This window comes from Battus philenor, unplaced genomic scaffold (assembly GCF_028537555.1).
Source record: "Battus philenor isolate CCGP_79_NKW_IND1 unplaced genomic scaffold, ilBatPhil1.0.hap1 SCAF_17, whole genome shotgun sequence".
Classification (NCBI taxonomy): domain Eukaryota; kingdom Metazoa; phylum Arthropoda; class Insecta; order Lepidoptera; family Papilionidae; genus Battus; species Battus philenor.
The window spans coordinates 1,432,388-1,450,899 of NW_027181679.1; the positions used below are offsets into that span (position 1 = coordinate 1,432,388).

Below are 18,512 nucleotides of genomic sequence, written 5' to 3' on the forward strand. Positions count from 1 at the left end.
GCCCAAGCTGGAGGCGGTGCACGGGGAACATTGAACATCGATTTAAGCAATCTGAGAGTTTAATAACCTTTCAATCCGATATTATATATCAGGGCAGGCACTAGCTTTGATGATACGAGCCAATTTTCGAAATTTAAAATTTTTGGCGAGCCGCAAATAACACCGTTCCAAAAATATTTTTTTTTTACAAAACTATAAAATAAATGCATTTAAAATTAAGTAATACAGTAATGAAAAAAATACATAAAACATACGAAACAATAACAGTTTATTTAAATATAATTTTAAAAAAAATTAAATTGTAATCTGTTACATTTATCGCGAGTTACAAATAATCCTTCAAAGAGCCGCAGGTTGGCCACCTCTGTTATATATGATGCAAAGACCCAAGACGAGGTTCCTAAAGGGAGCCCTCGAACTAAGTTATGGAGGAGTAAAAATTTGGCGAAAGTTAAAAGAGGTAATTATTTGTCATTCACCTTACATGTTAGAAAAATATTAATAAAAATATATTTTATTGTACAAAAATATTCGGCACTACGGTGGCGTGTTAGTCTTCCTTGGTCTCCGTTGCCACAGCGGCAGGAAGTTTACCAGACGGCGACAAGTTCTGGAGCACCTGAAAATGAATAAAGAATTTTTTCTATTTTAATTGAACACTATAGTTATATTCCTATGTACAAAGTGACCAAGCCCAGCGAGTTGGTAGATTGAAATGGCAGCGTGCAAGTCACAAAACGCACAGCATATATGCTCGCTGAAAACTTTGCAGTAATGTTCCTCGTATCCTGCATAATTGTTTATAGGTGTAAAAACTTTAAAGGGATGTATATATAATTTGTCTGCAAAAAGCCCTCACACCTATTTCCATTCACCCTGTATATAGTGATCAAAATAAAATAAGTTATATTGATTTTTTTTTAAATGCGACATACCAATAATTACTGGCAACACAGTCTTCAGGGATGGATAGTAAACAATAGTTAATTTTAAAATGTAGTAATTCTAATTTTAATTACTTTTTTCTTACTATATTGTAAATGTGTTATTATTTCTGAAACCTTTGATTTTTTCAGCTAAACTTAGTTTGCTAATAAGGCTCCGAGTGAAAGAGCACGTTGCTATGCTGTAAGTCATCACTGGTGATTACATTTGAAGAGAAGATGTTTCTTAGTTTCCAAATATTCTGGAAATTCTGGAATGTTCTGGAATTGTCGAAATCCAAACCAGCTAGCAAGCCAAATGGCCTCCTAATCAAATTTGGAGATCCCAGTTTGACCAGAGCTGTTAATGTCACAATTAATAATTCCATATTTCTCCTTGCATGTTTGTAATTACGGATTAATTTTATTTTTTTATTTATTATAGGTCTATATGCTCAACAGGATACTTAAAAATTTAAAAATAAAACTTTAGGAATACTAACGCCATTCCGCAAATTCATCGCAACATCGTCCAACACCTGTCCCATTTCTCTCATTTGTCCTGTAAACCTGCGAAACCGGAACACAGATAATAAATATACCTCTATATTAAACCAAATATATGTAATTTTTTTTTTAAAATAGTAGAGAAATGGTAGAGGAAAACATTTTAATATGCCTAAAATATCACTGTATATATATGTCGGTTTACCACATAGTTTATATTTTAACTTTGTAGGTAATGTATAATAATAATATACTCGTATATTAGGGGGACCGGAGAGTAATGTCGCTTTCTTAAGTTAAATTCACACGACTACATTTTTAACAAGTTTTTATTTACACAATATATTCACCATCGATATCAACATGCCAATTTGTATACTAGATACAAATTGTCAATGCCGGAGCGGTAAAAATCAATCGGTTTTTCTGTAAAATATGTCGACAGAAATGAAATAACTTTCCGGTTCCTCGTATGTTATTATGATATATTTATTTTTAATAATCTGTAATATGTATATACATTCATTTTTTATCCATTTAAGTTGTGTCAGTCATCAATGACTGTTTCATTAATCATTTCATCAATCACAACTTTTCGTTTAGATCTCGAAAGTCAACAGTGACTGCCAGTTGATATCTAAATTTTATCCATTTGAATCCACCTAATTTTTAATTAATGCAGGATTTTATTTGATCATCAATGTACGGGAAAATGTTTAATATACCATTGCATACAGTAAATCCTATATGGCCAGTTTTTCACTTCGCACTACTGTACCACTATATCAATACGCGTGGCCTGACGGAGAAATCGTTATAAAACTGCGTGGCACTAGACGTGTTTTGATATGTCAACACCATTTTGACCGTCATGTTCGTCATTACAACATTCAAAAATAACAAGGCGCCATTTACAAAATCTTTTAGCCGTATCTGTCAAAATAGATCGCGCAATGCGAACATAACATTTCCATCATCATATGATGATCATTCTCTTCGATACCACACACTACAATAAGAAGCATCCGAATTTTTAATTAATAAGAAAATTTGATTAAAGGAATGAGCTCAAATGTGCCTTAAAAACTATTTTCTATGACTTTTTTATGCTCGTATTTTTACTGAATAATTGAGTCCATCCAATGGTTGTCTGAAATAAATTATTGTTTGCGACAAAACAGCTATATATATTGCGTTTCTTCTTACTAATGAAAGAAAATATTTTAATTATCGAAACTGGCAAGTTGCCTATAGCGGAGTGGCTCCATTACGTCATTGTCTGCAACTCACCGAAGAGGGGAATCCCACAAAAATATAACTGTACATACATCGATTGAAAGAGGGCGCTCTAGAATACTTCTAGACTTGTGATTGGCTGACGATTTCTATTGGTTGAACATTGTTTTCATAGTTTTAAATCTGCATTAATTTCTCTATGTATATCTCTTTATGTATGACTGTCTTAAGGTACCTGCTATACACCCAAACGCAGAGTGCACCGAGGGCCGCGATCGCAATCGCTTGCCCCACCAGCTCGAGTATCTTCAGTCCTATCGCACCGCCAATCATGTTAACCACACAGCCCACCAGCAGTAGAAATCCGAACACCACGCCCGCGCCCATCATGCCCAGAAGGTTCTTGCTCTCGTTCTGTGCCCGCACCCTCTCGAACTGCTCCTCCAGTTCCTATACCAATAACGAATCTTTAAGACCAGCACAAAACTGAAGCTTCACAGTAAAGATATTTAATGTTACGCAGGTAATAACTATTCTCTATCATCACTTCTGCCATAAGATTTCCGCCGTTGGACATAGGCCGTATATATTTCCAATAACACCGATTGAAAGCAGCTTACATCTAGCGTTTTTCGTCTCGTCGAAGACTATAAGGTTGCCACAGGCTCGAAATATCATAACTCTTGGTAAATTAAATGATCCCAAATGAAAGCCGATTGATTTTATTATGGGCTCTTAGATCAAGACGTGAAATGGCAGCCAGGGTCTAAATGTTTTGGAATCTTTAGACCAGCAAAATAAGCGTCTACGCAGAATGTAGATGTACGACCTTCTTTAATCGAAAGACTCTAGATGAAAGCCTCTTTAAAGCGGTCCTATTGGAAATCGTTTGGGACGCATATGTCCAGCCGTGGACATCCTATGGCTGAAATTATTTATTAATATTAAAGTTAGATGAATAATTAATTATACCTGTAGGAGTTGTTCCTTATAAATCTCAGATTTAGTGTCTCCGCCCATCTTCTTCTTGGTCTGGAAGCTGTGCAGGGCCTTGTCCCTAGCGCGCCGATGCTCCTCAGCGAGGCGGTCGGGCGCGAGGTACGGCCGGATACCGCCTGCTACCTCTTCCATGAGGGTATCGTATACCTCGCGGGCTTCAGACACCGCTGCCAGGTTGTTGGCTTGCGCCGTCGCCTGCCGACAGTTTAATGGTCACTTTACTTTACCAGTGCGTTGAGATGTTCTGAAGATATAGTATAATGTGCAAGTCATCACAAAGTCAAGACGCACAAGAGATATTTGACAATCCCCCGTCATGCAGCTCATATGTCCAACCGACAAAAATGATTAACACGCGAACGGACTGGTTTAGTTTTTATTTTTTTATTTTAATATCTTCCGTTATTGGAAACCTCTCGTTCCCCTATCCTATATATTTTGGGGCCAGGAATATATAGTACAATATTTATTTTCATTTTACATATTTATTTTCACGCGCTCTCTCTCTCTCTTACTTCCAATTTTCACAGCATTCATTTATATCACATTTACGTATGATCTCTCATCATTTGCTACATTTCTATGAGATTTTTATTATTTACATTTCTAATTGCCCAAGTAAGTTAGATATAAAAGGTGATTGGTTACAGGTGTAAAAACTTTAAAAAGATGCACCCTATAAAAACCAAGAGCTTAAGAAATTATAGATGATGTATACATAACGCAAGATAATAATAGTGTCTACAAAATTCGGATTAATATATATTAATAGTATTTTTTGTTTACTATCTCTCTCTGCAGCCTATGTATAGAAATAAGTTAAAAAAGATGTATTCCGATAGAGAAAATAAATTAAAAAAACATATTTCAGAAAGATCACTTTATACAGAGTGATGATTAAAGAGGTGTAAAAAATTCGAACATTCACCCCCTTTTACACCTCTTTTACACCTATAAACAATCATGTATAAACGATGAAATGGAGAAGGCGCGATTTGCAAGACGCACAAGAGGTCTTTAACACGTTCACTGCGGGCCCCATTTTTGAAGAACTTTCAGCTGGTGCGGCTGAGGTCGAATCAGCCTCAAACTGAACTTCCTAGTAGTGCGGTTGAGGCCTTTTCTGCCTCATGTTTCAATAATTTTTTTACAATATTGAGTCAATGCTTCGCAGACATAAAGAAAGCTATATTTGTCTTTGTCATAACTCATACGGTTGAGTGTAAACAGCCGCCGCACTAGAGAGAAAACACGAGTTTTACGCGCCGCACCAGTGCAAAGTCTACCATGAGGCTGAATCGACCTCAAGCCGCAGTGAACGTGTTAAGAACAGACGGCTTGACATTTGACTACATATTCAGTTTAGCCGACAATGATGATTCGCTGCATTTTTATTGCGAAAGAATCAGTTCAGTCAGATAAATAGAATATATTGTGGTCTCCAATTAGACGATGTGTACCAAGAACTCACCTCCAAAATGGTCTGAGGAACAGGCAGTTCTGACCCGTTGAAGATTTCTATGTACGCCTTGATGTAGTGCAGCAGTTCCTTGGCCTTCAGCACCTGGCCCGACATCATCTTGGGCTGCAGATTTTGCGGCGCCAGCAACATCGGCACCAGCGCTTTCAACTGGGTTTTAAATTCGGCGTCTATGTCTGATGGTTAAATATTGATGGATTTTTCAAAGAAATATTTACAAGGAAAATGTTATTACTAAAAAGGGAGAATTCTTAAAACAAAAAAATATTGTATCTAAAACATAGAAATTTCTATCATCAAAAAAGGTCCATGTCAAAAAGGTAATTATTTTTAAAGGATCTGGGGTAATTTCTACCAAACACATGTTGTCTGAAAAAAATGGACTTATTTTTAGTAATATCTTTCTTCATAATTTTAACATCATCATTTTTAAACTGAAGCCAGGTTGGCGGTAGAGTGAATATCTCTAAGCAACATCATCTACCGTTCCATTTGGCAGAAACAGATCATCACCTGAAAGCCTGCCGTTGAATTCAGGGCTAGTGGCCACTTTCATGCCCGGGTGCGGCAGCAGGAAACAGGATAGCTTTGTGAAGAACGACCTGATCTCCCGCCGCAGGGTCTTCAACTCCTCGTGCTGGTTCTCGTTTACCTGTAAGAAAGAAGGGACAGAATTACTTACTTATGTATATGTATCTTATATGGTTTATTTTATATCATTATCATTATTATATCCGTCGACAGATCACCCACTGCAAGATATAGACCTCCTCCAAAGTTCACTACGAGGACAGGTCTACCGCTACTCTTCTTGACAATGTCATAGGTCAAGCTACCGGAGCGCCTACCTACGTTGCATCTACCGACTCATTATATATTTTTATGCAAATAAATCTATATCCCCCTTGGTAACGCCATAGCTTGAGAACAATTTGACATATTTAATTTATGTTTTTATAAGTTTGTATATGTTACACAAGTTTATATAAGTTTATATCATATTTCATAGAAAATTCTTAGAAAAATATTTAATTATGACTATTGAATCGCGTGATTTGTGCATTTGATTGTACGCCATGAACTTCGCCCGTTTGACAGTTCAAGCGCTGCAAATTCACTGCATTCAACAGCTGAATGCGTTGGCATTTATTAACAACGAATTTAAATTACATATTCAATATTTATCATTGATCATTGTGAAATATATATTATATTAATATATTTTTTCTATATGAATGCGACAGGGAAATAACTTCTAGCAGTGCAGTCTATCGGGAGAGCTAGTTTATAATAAAATAATACAGATATTATATTAAGAATTGGACTAATATATAGCTACTTCCGCTATGCTTTATATTAGTCCCTTTCTTACACTGAATATTATTGTTTTCATGCTACCCTCTCACCCTTCTTAATAGGTTTCCATTAATTTCTCTTTTTTGACCTTCACATCATCTTGCATTCCTTTTCTTACGTTTCCTCTCGTGCATCACCTCTTTAGACTCCAGTAAGAATATTTCGTATGACGTTACGATTTGTTACCTCAAGTCTCTTCTCCAGAAGTCTCTGTCCACCTTCAGCACCGAATGGATACTCGTAAGGCACGCTCCAATCTCTCACCAACAACTGCAGATGCTGGAATGGTGCGCCTTCTGCCTTCTCAAGCGCCACACGCCCGTAGTCTGTGAATAACTTTAACAAAGGAATCCAATAAAACCGAAAGATCGACAGTTTTAGGCATATAAAAGTCACTAAAGAATTTAAAAATCGTGACGTCACGATTGTCGTTGAATCTTTCAGAAAAAATATAGAGGGTGTTTAAATTTTAGTTTGTATTTTCCAGGAGAAGAGTAACAGTGTGATGACTCGCCAAGGCGTAAGTCTCCCCCAAAGATCGTCACGATGATCGGGCAACACCCTGGATGTTGTCACTTCGAGCTCCCTTTACTATGTCGTCGATTCGCTTAGTGGGCGGCCCACGCTGCGTCTACCGGCTAGTTTAATTACAATGTCTCCAGCTGTGGACTTTATATTGATTACAGGTGCAAGAATTATTCTAAGAGTTCATCTTCACCTGTAAATGCTGCAGGTCATCTTCTTCTATGTTCTGAGAAAGATTGTAAATGAGAACGGAGGAGATCATGGTGGAGAGGGCGAAGACAGTAGCGTTATCGCGGACCGTCGACTGGCTGTCGAAGGTGCCTTGCGTGTCCATCAGAAATATCGCCACCTGAAACATGGAAGATGAGGATATGTATGTCAGAGAAATAGACTCCAGTGTTTTTTAAAGCAGATATCTGACATCACTCAGATAAAAAAAAAATTATTTATTTATTTTATGGAATCAGGCGTTACCTTGCGGAAGTCCATCCTAAGTAAGAAAAGGACCAATATTTAGCCACTTCCGCACATGCAGTGGTAGTCGTTTCATCCCTCCACGGGGCATCTTCAGGAGTTATGTTACATCGATTGGTGCCAAACAAAGAGTCGTGAATCTGAGTGCATTTATCAACGGGCTGGCGGGCGGTGCACTTTGTTGCACGACTACCACTGCATGTGCGGAAGTGGCTAAATATTGGTCCTTTTCTTACTTGTTAATTATTTGTTAGTTGGATTAGTTTATTTTAAATATCGTTATATCGTTTTGTCTTGCGGTATTTGATTATTATATTTATATTATTATATATGATTATTTTTTATTTTTAAAAATAGTGAGAAACGTACATAAATAAAAGAAATCAAGATAAGCTTGTTACGCCTAAATTGAGTCTTCAAAACGTTAATAAATCCTACATATATTTAATGGATTCAGGCGTTATTTTGCGGAAGTCCATCCTAAGTAAGAACTACAACTGACTAGCAGCAACTACATCTTCAGAAATAATACATTTAGTGCGAGTTAATCCGAGTTACGTCTGCTATAGATCACGATCATTTCTACACAGGCTTGTCGTACGTGATCCACTTTTTGTGATCATTTATTAATCTCGTCAACTGTTCGGTTTTATTTCGTCACAAAAAAGAATCATTGACACATATGGTATTAAAATATCTAGCTTTGTTAAGCTGGATTACGAAATACAAATACGAAAATGTTTGACCTTCTCCCCGCTGTCGAGGGTAGCTTTGAAAGGCTGAGACCAGAGCAGCAGGCCCGTGGTATGGCGCTCGGAACCTCCACGCCAGCTGAACCCTTGCAGCGACTGATCCTCCGCCCCCAGCCAGTCATCTTCATCTGAGTTCAACACGTACTGAAAAAAAAAACATTGATTTATCATCATCAATTCATCCTACGACCATCTACTTCTGGACAGAGACATCACCCACAGATTCCCAATACCGGCCACCTGTACATTAATTTTTTTTAATGCCACAGGTCTATAACTTCTGGCAGTACAAATTCTGCAGGGACAGATAGCAAACGATAATTAATTTTAATATGTCGTTATGCGAATTTAGAACACGCCTTTTTTACCATATTATTGTTAGGTTAATTCTTATTTCTGAAATCATTGATTTTGACACAGATAACAAGTGAGCTATACATTCACCCTTTTAAAGATTTTACGTTATTTCAGCTAATAGACGCCCACTACAAGGCACATATCTTCTTCAAAGATATCCACGGGGCATGGCAGACAGGTTGCTGATTGCAGATTGGTATTGGTACACAGAGGACGCTGCTGACCATCCTCTGGAAACTTATTTGCAGTGGCAATTCTATATAACCAACGCACAGCGTGAATTATATATAAGATTATATTTCGGGAATCGAATCCATGACCTACGATCACAAGCGTCAGTCCTTACTGTTGAGCTGCCATTGCCCAAAGCTTATATATAATAACCTATAACGGATCACTCTGTATAAAGTTTGCAATATAATTATGATAGTTTACCTTATGATGCAAGTATCGTAGAAAGAAATCCAGAAGGAATGATTTCCCTTTACGGAAGGCACCAGCAACCGCTACAAGTATCACCGACCGATTCCTCACATCTGGACTATCCAGGAGTTCTGTGAGACTCTTCTCGTCCAACTCGAATGTGTGGTCGGGCTTAGGGCTGACGATTTGTAGACCCCTACCTTCTAAAGAGTTTTGCAGTCGTTCTGAAATCATTAGATCTTTTAAATATACGCATCAACAGGCTTTGTAAGTGCCAGCTGTGGCGTTAAGGTTCTGTGATGACCAAGGTACGGTAAGCGAAGTGTAAAACGTCATCTTTATTGGTTAATAGATGATCTGGTAAGGGTCAGCAAAGTGTAAGGCGTCATCTTGGTTGGTTAATAGATGATCTTGTAAAGGTCAGCGAAGTGTAAGACGTAATCTTTATTGGTTAATAGATGATCTGGTTAAGGTCGTTGGAAATAGCTGGAGCAGGCCGCTTACAACAAGTCTTTATGGAAATCTACGGAAAGGATATCAAGCAGTTGATGCCCTTCAGCTTTAATGGTGATGATGATGATGTAGCTCCATGCGAAGATAAATAAGACATCCGCAGAGTTAGCAAAAGTTTTATGACGTGATAAAAATGGTTGAAAAGGTATCGAGAATTTCACATACATTTCACTTTTAATAATTATTTATTTAAAAATTAGTTAGTATGATATTTGGCCATATGAATGATTTTGCCTAATACAGATTTAATATATGTAGTTGAGATGAGTGTTCGTTCTTTTAATATGCAATGAAAATATGATCATATTCAAAGTCCTCTTAGTATAGGTGATAGAAAATTTATTTTTGTGACAGTTTATTATTAAAAGACATTAATTCAATTAATAATATAGTCTTCGTGGTATTTTTAGGAATAATCCTAGACGCGAAACTTCAGTTGGGTACCCATCTGTCTTCTCTTGCCACTTGAGCTATACTGCCTTCGCTGTTCGAAAAGTGAGACAGCATACAGACGCTGACACAGCCAGACTTGTTTATTTTAGCTACTTACATAGCGTATTGTCCTATGGCATATTACTCTGGGGCAAAGTGGCAGACATTGAGTCAATATTTATAATCAAAAAAAGAATTGTACGATCCATTTATTGTATTGGAGCAGTGATTCCCAAAGAGGTCTATATCGACTCCTAGGGGTCTATGACAACCTGCAAGGGGTCTACGTAGCGAAAAAAAATTTGGGGGTCCATGAAATGAAAATGGGGGTCCACGATAGTGGATCTCAACACATACACTGATAGTACCTATTTACTTACATCATACTATCTTATAATATCAAAACATTTACATTATTTATGAAAGTACCTATGAAGTAAAAAATGTATCATATATGTTTATAAAATTGTGTAAGTTGTAGGATGTTGGTATTATAGATTGGTTTAGTTGGTATAGTAGATACAAAATTTTATTTTGAGTAGTTTTAATTTAAGTTAAATTAATCTATAATAATGTTTTAAATGTCTGTAAAAACATTCAAAATTATTTAAAAAAACAGCGATAGACATGATGTTAATACAAGGAATAAAAATAAGCTACAGTACCCGGCGATAAATATTGCACATCGACCTTTGGAAAGAGATAATCGGCTAATTTCAGCTTCGTAGAGCACTATCTCTGTCTCACAATACATATGTGACGTTTTGTCAGTCGTATTTCGTGCGACAGAGATAACGCTCTACGGAACCGAAATTTGCTGACTGTCCCTTTCCAAAGGTAGATGTGCAATATTTATCGCCGGGTACTGTATATACTCCTAGTTTTCAACACAAGGCACAAGGCTTATGTATGTAAAATAAATTTCCACAATCAATTTTAGACCTTCCACTGGAGAGATTTAAAACCAATATTGAAAAATGTATCCAAGAATACTATACTGATGTTAATGCGTAGAATTAAATGTTGATGCTCACTCAGGAAGCTAATTATTGTTGCGCACTCTTTATAAAACTATATTTGCAAAGAGCAACTGTTGAATTTCTCGCTGGCTCTTAGCAGAACTGACTTCCGAGCTGTCGGTAGCTTCCTGAAGGGACAACAATGCCGACATTCTATGTTGATTGACGATTCGTCAATCCGAATTTTAATCCGAATCATAGCCTATTCGAAAAAAGAATATTTTGATTTTGATTTTGCGTTTTTAGCCTGGTGAAAAATTTAAACTTGTAACAACAGACATTAAAAGATGGGAAAACAATAAAATTCTCACTATAACAACGTTATAGGCATACGGAAGGAAATAATTACACTGTTTATTACATAAAGAGAGGTCGTCCGTGATTACATTGTTCAGCGATGTGGTCAGACGTGTTTGTAAACATGCTACCATTTATTTAAATTTTTCTAGTAAACATTTGTTATAATTTAAAAATTAAATTTATAATTGTATATAAACATAAAAACATTACGAAAAATGATATGTACAAATACAATTGGCCATGAGTTGATTATTAGTAAATACATTTTCAACGTATACAGATAGAATAATCGAGATATTAATTTGTCACAAAATACATATTTTTTCGACTGAAGATATATATAACATTTTTAATTCGAAATAATGATATCTATTTTGGACATAATTTGTTTAAATTAAAAAATTAGGCGACAACGCTTTTCCACGAAATTAAAATAGTTTGAATGTGATTTTTTTTTAATTATTTCTTATAATAATTTATATATTTGTTTCGACTTTACATACAAATGTACAAAAACAATTACTTATTTTCAAATCAGTACTCCTTGAATATGTATAAATCATAATAAATAACCATGGATACTCATTTAAATAATTGATTTAAAATTATTCCGATAAAAGTAAACAAATAGAGTTAGAAATGCTGAACAAAATTTAATTAATGAATGATTGTGAATATAAAAATACGAATGAAAATGTCTGGGAACATAATACTTGTAAATATTTCGCCGACTCACCACACGTTATATACATTTAACCGATGTGAGAAAAACAGTTAACATTGCTTTGAGTTCAAATTTTATATTAGTAGATTAGTAACATTAATGTAGTAATATAATAACTAAATATAGAAATGACTCACTAGACATTTAGACCACTGCACAAATTAAACTAGTAAACATAAAACGAGATCAAGGCAGACACGTTAAACGCGGCCGCGGTGTCCGTCTAGACTGTTGATATTGTAGGAATAATAGTGATGTTCACACTTTAAAATATCGATGTTACAGAATTATAATTCATATTTCAAAACGTCGATATTATAAAGTTTCCGTAGATAATAGACGTGTCTATAATCAAGTTAAATGTGTTTAGCGACGTAAGTCCCACACCCCACAGGGGGGCATTTGTAGAGTGTGTTGCGATGTAATTGTTAAGGGGTCAATTCTAAAGTGGAATCAACACGAGTTTAACCCGTTCGCTTTAATATAGAATAATGTTTATTACATAGGGGGTATAAGAATTTTAGAAAGGCTAATGTTAAAAATTATTGGGTTAAGGATTTTCTTAGCCACTACTTTTTATAATTAAAATTAATGAGTTTATGACATGCAATGTCACAGGTAGATTTATTATTTATTTCGCTTCTATTCCATACTGTTTTGAGCTGTTCTTTTCCAAGACACTCCTCCCACTTGCTTTATATCAACATGTCACCGCTTTTGTGGTCTGCCTATCTTCCTTTTACATACACTAGGGTACCATCTGGTAGCTATTTTGCTCCGTTTATCATTGCCTCGTATCATATGCCTCAACTTTAACTATTATTATTTTATTATAATTTAACAATTACAGCCATAATAACCATTATTACACTTTAAAAAATGTTCCAATATTTTTTCAAAAAATAATTTTATGTAGAAAATTATTATTAAAAGATATAATTTTATACCAACATGTTGTCCACTGACTAAGTTATTTAAACCCTTTTTATATTTTTATTACCTTTTTATTTTTCATAAAAATTATTACATTGAAAGTTTGTGTCGCTATTTAGTCTTGCTTGTTCGTTTGTTCTGTCAGTCTATTGTTACATATTATTTTACTGTTAATAAGTTTTATAAAATCATAATTAAATTACCACGATAATTTTCATTTATTTAATCCAATCCACATGTTCTCCAATATTTTTTGATCTATAAAATAATAAGCATTGCGTACAAACTCATACCACAATGGAATATCGATATTAATAGATGTTTGTGTACATCACTATTGTCAGGCTTGAGTAAAGTCTATGGATGAAATCATCGCTAGTCCCTACGCCACAAGCACAGCGTCGAGACTCAGGTGATGTCACACGCATTCTTAAAATGAAAGCAATCCATTGAATCGTTAATACACGAATTACAATTTTAATAGTTAACTAAAAGCGCAATGAAATACAACCGTATATATATATATATATATATATATATATATATATATATATATATATACGGTATATATATATATGGGACTGATAAGGCACTATTTACTTCCATATGAGATTTATGCCAGCAGGCCTGGGTTTGTGGCCAGTGACGATGACCAGTCTCGCGTTCTCCGTGGGAGGGCTTCTTCACGTCGTCTACGGGTCGTGGTGGCCACTCGAGAATCTTTCGGGCTAACAGCCGTCGATTACAAGAGCGATTTGCCCCGCCTCCTGCCACTTCGTACGACCAATTCTTCCAGTTGCGTCGGTGATACATTATACGTAAGAAAATGACTACTGTGAATTTTATAGATGATGGAAATAATAGAGACAAATTGGGGTAATTGGGTCATATGTAAAACTACAAACTACTAAAAAATAAAAAAAAATTCTCCACTAGCTGCTCCCCCAAAATCAATACACGAAGCTGAGGACGTATCACAAGACTCAAAAATCTGCAATTATTATTCAATACGAATGTAGCTGCCACTTGAACCTTCTTTTGACCTTGAACAACTGCAGAAGTGCAATAAGGGAACCTTCTATGATTATTCACGCAGGTGTATAAATAGCTAAATACTTATGACAAATACAAGCATTCTTCCCGTGACCAGCAGGCCTTCGAGGTAATAACAACAAATTCTGGAGTAGAAGTTGTTTCTGAAGATGTTAATGCTGTTAGCCCTAAAGCTTTTACAGCTTCATCGGTACTGAGTTCACGGAGCGGAAGGGTCCGTGAACTAGATTTAAACTAGAAACTAAAAGCTGGTGAGGCGCCTACCAGTTGCACGGGGACGCTCGCACGTTGTTAAGGCTCTTCGCGGTAGAGCTTTGACGGGTTGTGTTGCTAGAGTGTGCTTGCGGGCTAGGACGGCAGCATGGAAGTATATATTCATCAATCTTAGCCCATATTTATATCGATTAACTATTAAAATAATGTTCGACCATTAAAAATCGACTGCCAATCAAAAGACAACAAGTATTGTAGAGCGCCCTCTTTCGTCTGATTTAAATAAACAATTATATTTCTGTGGAATTCCCCTTTTTGATGTGTCGCTTACGATGACGTAATGTACTTGCTACAGACTAATAATAATATTTACCATAGCAACAAAGTTATTTTCCCTTACTGCTTTGATCGCCTTTCTCGTATGAACACTCCAGGTCTCGTCTGTCACAAACAAAGAAGGTTTCATTGTACTATCAATAGCCCGGTGCACAAACATTTGATTAATACCATATATTCATACGCATTATGGAAGATTTAATAAAAAAATTAATTGGCACCATACCTACTGTCTTAGTTACCACATTCCATTATAATACCACAAAAAATTACAATATGTCGTCGCGAAAATAACAAAATTATAGGTTCCAATTTCTAAAGCAATTTTTTGCTTATTTTTACCCTAAAAACATGATTTATCATTTAAAATAGTATTTTATTATTGTCGCTAATCGTATACCGTCAACTGTGGCATATTTACTTTATATTGGCAACTTGACCACGACGACCGCGGACACAAATATTAGTTTAAAACCATTTTTTGTTACACGAACTGTATTTTGTGCATTTTGGTAGATTAAAGGTTAAATTCTGGTAGCCCAAAAATTGTTTTACTCAGGTAACGTCGCTATTAGTCCAAATATTGTCATATTTCTTCGCATCGGTCAATTTGTGTTTGTGCAGCTCCCGAAAATCAAAAAGATTTTTTTTTGTGTTTAGGAATGCATGCGTTTTCGGGGTCCGCCTAATACTTTTTAAAACGGCTGTCATATATATATGTGTGGCTTTAGGTTGGGGTAAAATAAAATAAAAAAAACATGTTCACATTATGTTAACGTATTTAATTATTCAGAAAAATTACAACTGTACATAACAAACACCATACACCAAAAATAATTAAAAAAATAATAAAACCACCACTTATAGAAAAATTGGTTTATACAAATAATAAAAATTATTATAAAAAGAAGCAAATGATACTTGTTTTATTTAATGGAATCAGGCATTATTTTGCGAAAATCCATCATAAGTAAGAAAAGGACCAATATGTAGCTACTTCTGCACATGCAGTCGTAGTCGTGCAATAAAGTGCGGCAAACAATGCGAACTACACAACTACCACCGCTAAATCACTCAACACGTGTTTCACCCCTCCACGGGGCATCTTCAGAAGTAATGTTACACCGATTAGTGCCAAACACAGAGTGAGCTCAGTCTGTCGCCACTTGTTATTTATATACCACCTCCTCCCCCACTACCGCTCAGTCACGTGACAGATCACGTGGGTTACTTTTATTATACCCTCTCTTACGCGTAAGATATATGCGATTTTACGTAATAGATGAGCGATTTGAGCGAGTCCCCTGGTAAATTTGTAATAATGGAGAGGACGAAACATTGACCTGCTCGTTAAATATAGTTCCAATACCCTGTCTTATTATTTCTAACTTGTTTTAATACTGATACTTGTTTTAACAGCTCACAACAGACCGGACTGTGTGTATTTTGTGCGACAGATAACGCTCTACGAAGCCGAAATTTACTTAATTATTTTATATTAAATTATTAGAAGCTTTATTTATTGTTATTTTACAGCTAACCGTAATATATTCTAAATAAAATAAAATAAAGCAAAGAAAAAGGGCATTTTTTTAATTATCATATTTCATTAAATAAATTTTAAAACTAATAAAAATGATTATAGTTCCATATAAATAATCTGTACTTAATCAACTAAAATTATAAATACATTTCTGTTTCCTTTGATCATTGTATAATAAACAGATCTCTTAAATATTTTATATGCTGTGTAACTTCGTGTCGTTACTACCTCAAGACCTACCGGCCCTAGGAAGAATCCCACAATGCTATGTCGGCTCTTTTGCTATCATGTCTTCACACTACATTAATGCTATTAGCATCTTAGCGGCTTTTATAGATTTGTAGGAGCTACGTAACGTGATGGTCAGAAACGCATCTAAAAGAGGGAATATAGAAAAGCTTAACTCATTATTTTCATCGGTATTATGGCAGCAACATTACGTCATCGTCAGCGGCGCATCGAAAAAGGGAATTTCGCAAGAATAAAATTGTTCATTTACGTCGATATAAATACGGGCGAAGCTCGAATGAATATAAACACTTCTACTTCGGACTTCGTGTCGTTACTACCTCAAGACCTACCGGCCTTAGGAAGAATCCCACAATGCTATGTCGGCTCGCTTGCTATCACGTCTTCACACCACATTAATGCTATTAGCATCTAAGCGACTTCTATAGCTTTGTAGGAGCTACGTAACGTGATGGTCAGAGACGCATCTAAAAGAGGAAATATAGAAAAGCTTAACTCATTATTTACATCGGTATTATGGCAGCAACATTACGTCATCGTCAGCGGCGCATCGAAAAAGGGAATTTCACAAGAATAAAATTGTTCATTTACGTCGATATAAATACGGGAAAAGCTCGAATGAATATAAACACTTCTACTTCGGACTTCGTGGCGTTACTACCCCAAGACCTACCGGCCCTAGGAAGAATCCCACAACGCTATGTCGGCTCGCTTGCTATCACGTCTTCACACCACATTAATGCTATTAGCATCTTAGCGGCTTCTATAGCTTTGTAGGAGCTACGTAACGTGATGGTCAGAGACGCATCTAAAAGAGGAAATATAGAAAAGCTTACATCATTATTTACATCGGTATTATGGCAGCAAATTACGTCATCGTTAGCGGCGCATCAAAAAAGGGAATTTCACAAGAATGAAATTGTTCATTTACGTCGATATAAATACGGGAAAAGCTCGAATGAATATAAACACTTCTACTTCGGACTTCGTGGCGTTACTACCCCAAGACCTACCGGCCCTAGGAAGAATCCCACAACGCTATGTCGGCTCGCTTGCTATCACGTCTTCACACCACATTAATGCAATTAGCATCTTAGCGGCTTCTATAGCTTTGTAGGAGCTACGTAACGTGATGGTCAGAAACGCATCTAAAAGAGGGAATATAGAAAAGCTTAACTCATTATTTTCATCGGTATTATGGCAGTAACATTACGTCATCGTCAGCGGCGCATCGAAAAAGGGAATTTCACAAGAATAAAATTGTTCATTTACGTCAATATAAATATGGGCGAAGCTCGAATGAATATAAACACTTCTACTTCGGACTTCGTGGGGTTACTACCTCAAGACCTACCGGCCCTAGGAAGAATCCCACAACGCTATGTCGGCTCGCTTGCTATCACGTCTTCACACCACATTAATGCTATTAGCATCTAAGCGACTTCTATAGCTTTGTAGGAGCTACTTAACGTGATGGTCAGAGACGCATCTAAAAGAGGAAATATAGAAAAGCTTACATCATTATTTACATCGGTATTATGGCAGCAACATTACGTCATCGTTAGCGGCGCATCAAAAAAGGGAATTTCACAAGAATGAAATTGTTCATTTACGTCGATATAAATACGGGAAAAGCTCGAATGAATATAAACACTTCTACTTCGGACTTCGTGGCGTTACTACCCCAAGACCTACCGGCCCTAGGAAGAATCCCACAACGCTATGTCGGCTCGCTTGCTATCACGTCTTCACACCACATTAATGCAATTAGCATCTTAGCGGCTTCTATAGCTTTGTAGGAGCTACGTAACGTGATGGTCAGAAACGCATCTAAAAGAGGGAATATAGAAAAGCTTAACTCATTATTTTCATCGGTATTATGGCAGTAACATTACGTCATCGTCAGCGGCGCATCGAAAAAGGGAATTTCACAAGAATAAAATTGTTCATTTACGTCAATATAAATATGGGCGAAGCTCGAATGAATATAAACACTTCTACTTCGGACTTCGTGGGGTTACTACCTCAAGACCTACCGGCCCTAGGAAGAATCCCACAACGCTATGTCGGCTCGCTTGCTATCACGTCTTCACACCACATTAATGCTATTAGCATCTAAGCGACTTCTATAGCTTTGTAGGAGCTACTTAACGTGATGGTCAGAG

The 18,512-nt window shown here is 36.2% G+C and overlaps 1 protein-coding gene across 1 annotated transcript; it reads right to left on the bottom strand.

The window, feature by feature from the left end:
• Positions 1 to 435: 435 nt before the first annotated feature.
• Positions 436 to 12,236, bottom strand: LOC137919812 (atlastin-like). The gene is made up of 11 exons (XM_068763009.1): positions 12,158 to 12,236; positions 9,045 to 9,256; positions 8,247 to 8,396; positions 7,220 to 7,375; positions 6,688 to 6,837; positions 5,659 to 5,797; positions 5,137 to 5,321; positions 3,639 to 3,860; positions 2,902 to 3,116; positions 1,427 to 1,493; positions 436 to 619 (listed from the first exon to the last, which is right to left on the bottom strand). The coding sequence occupies exons 1-11, from the start codon at positions 12,162 to 12,164 to the stop codon at positions 551 to 553; spliced, it is 1,572 nt and encodes a 523-aa protein (XP_068619110.1). The 5' UTR covers positions 12,165 to 12,236; the 3' UTR covers positions 436 to 550.
• Between the last annotated feature and the right edge of the window lie 6,276 nt (positions 12,237 to 18,512).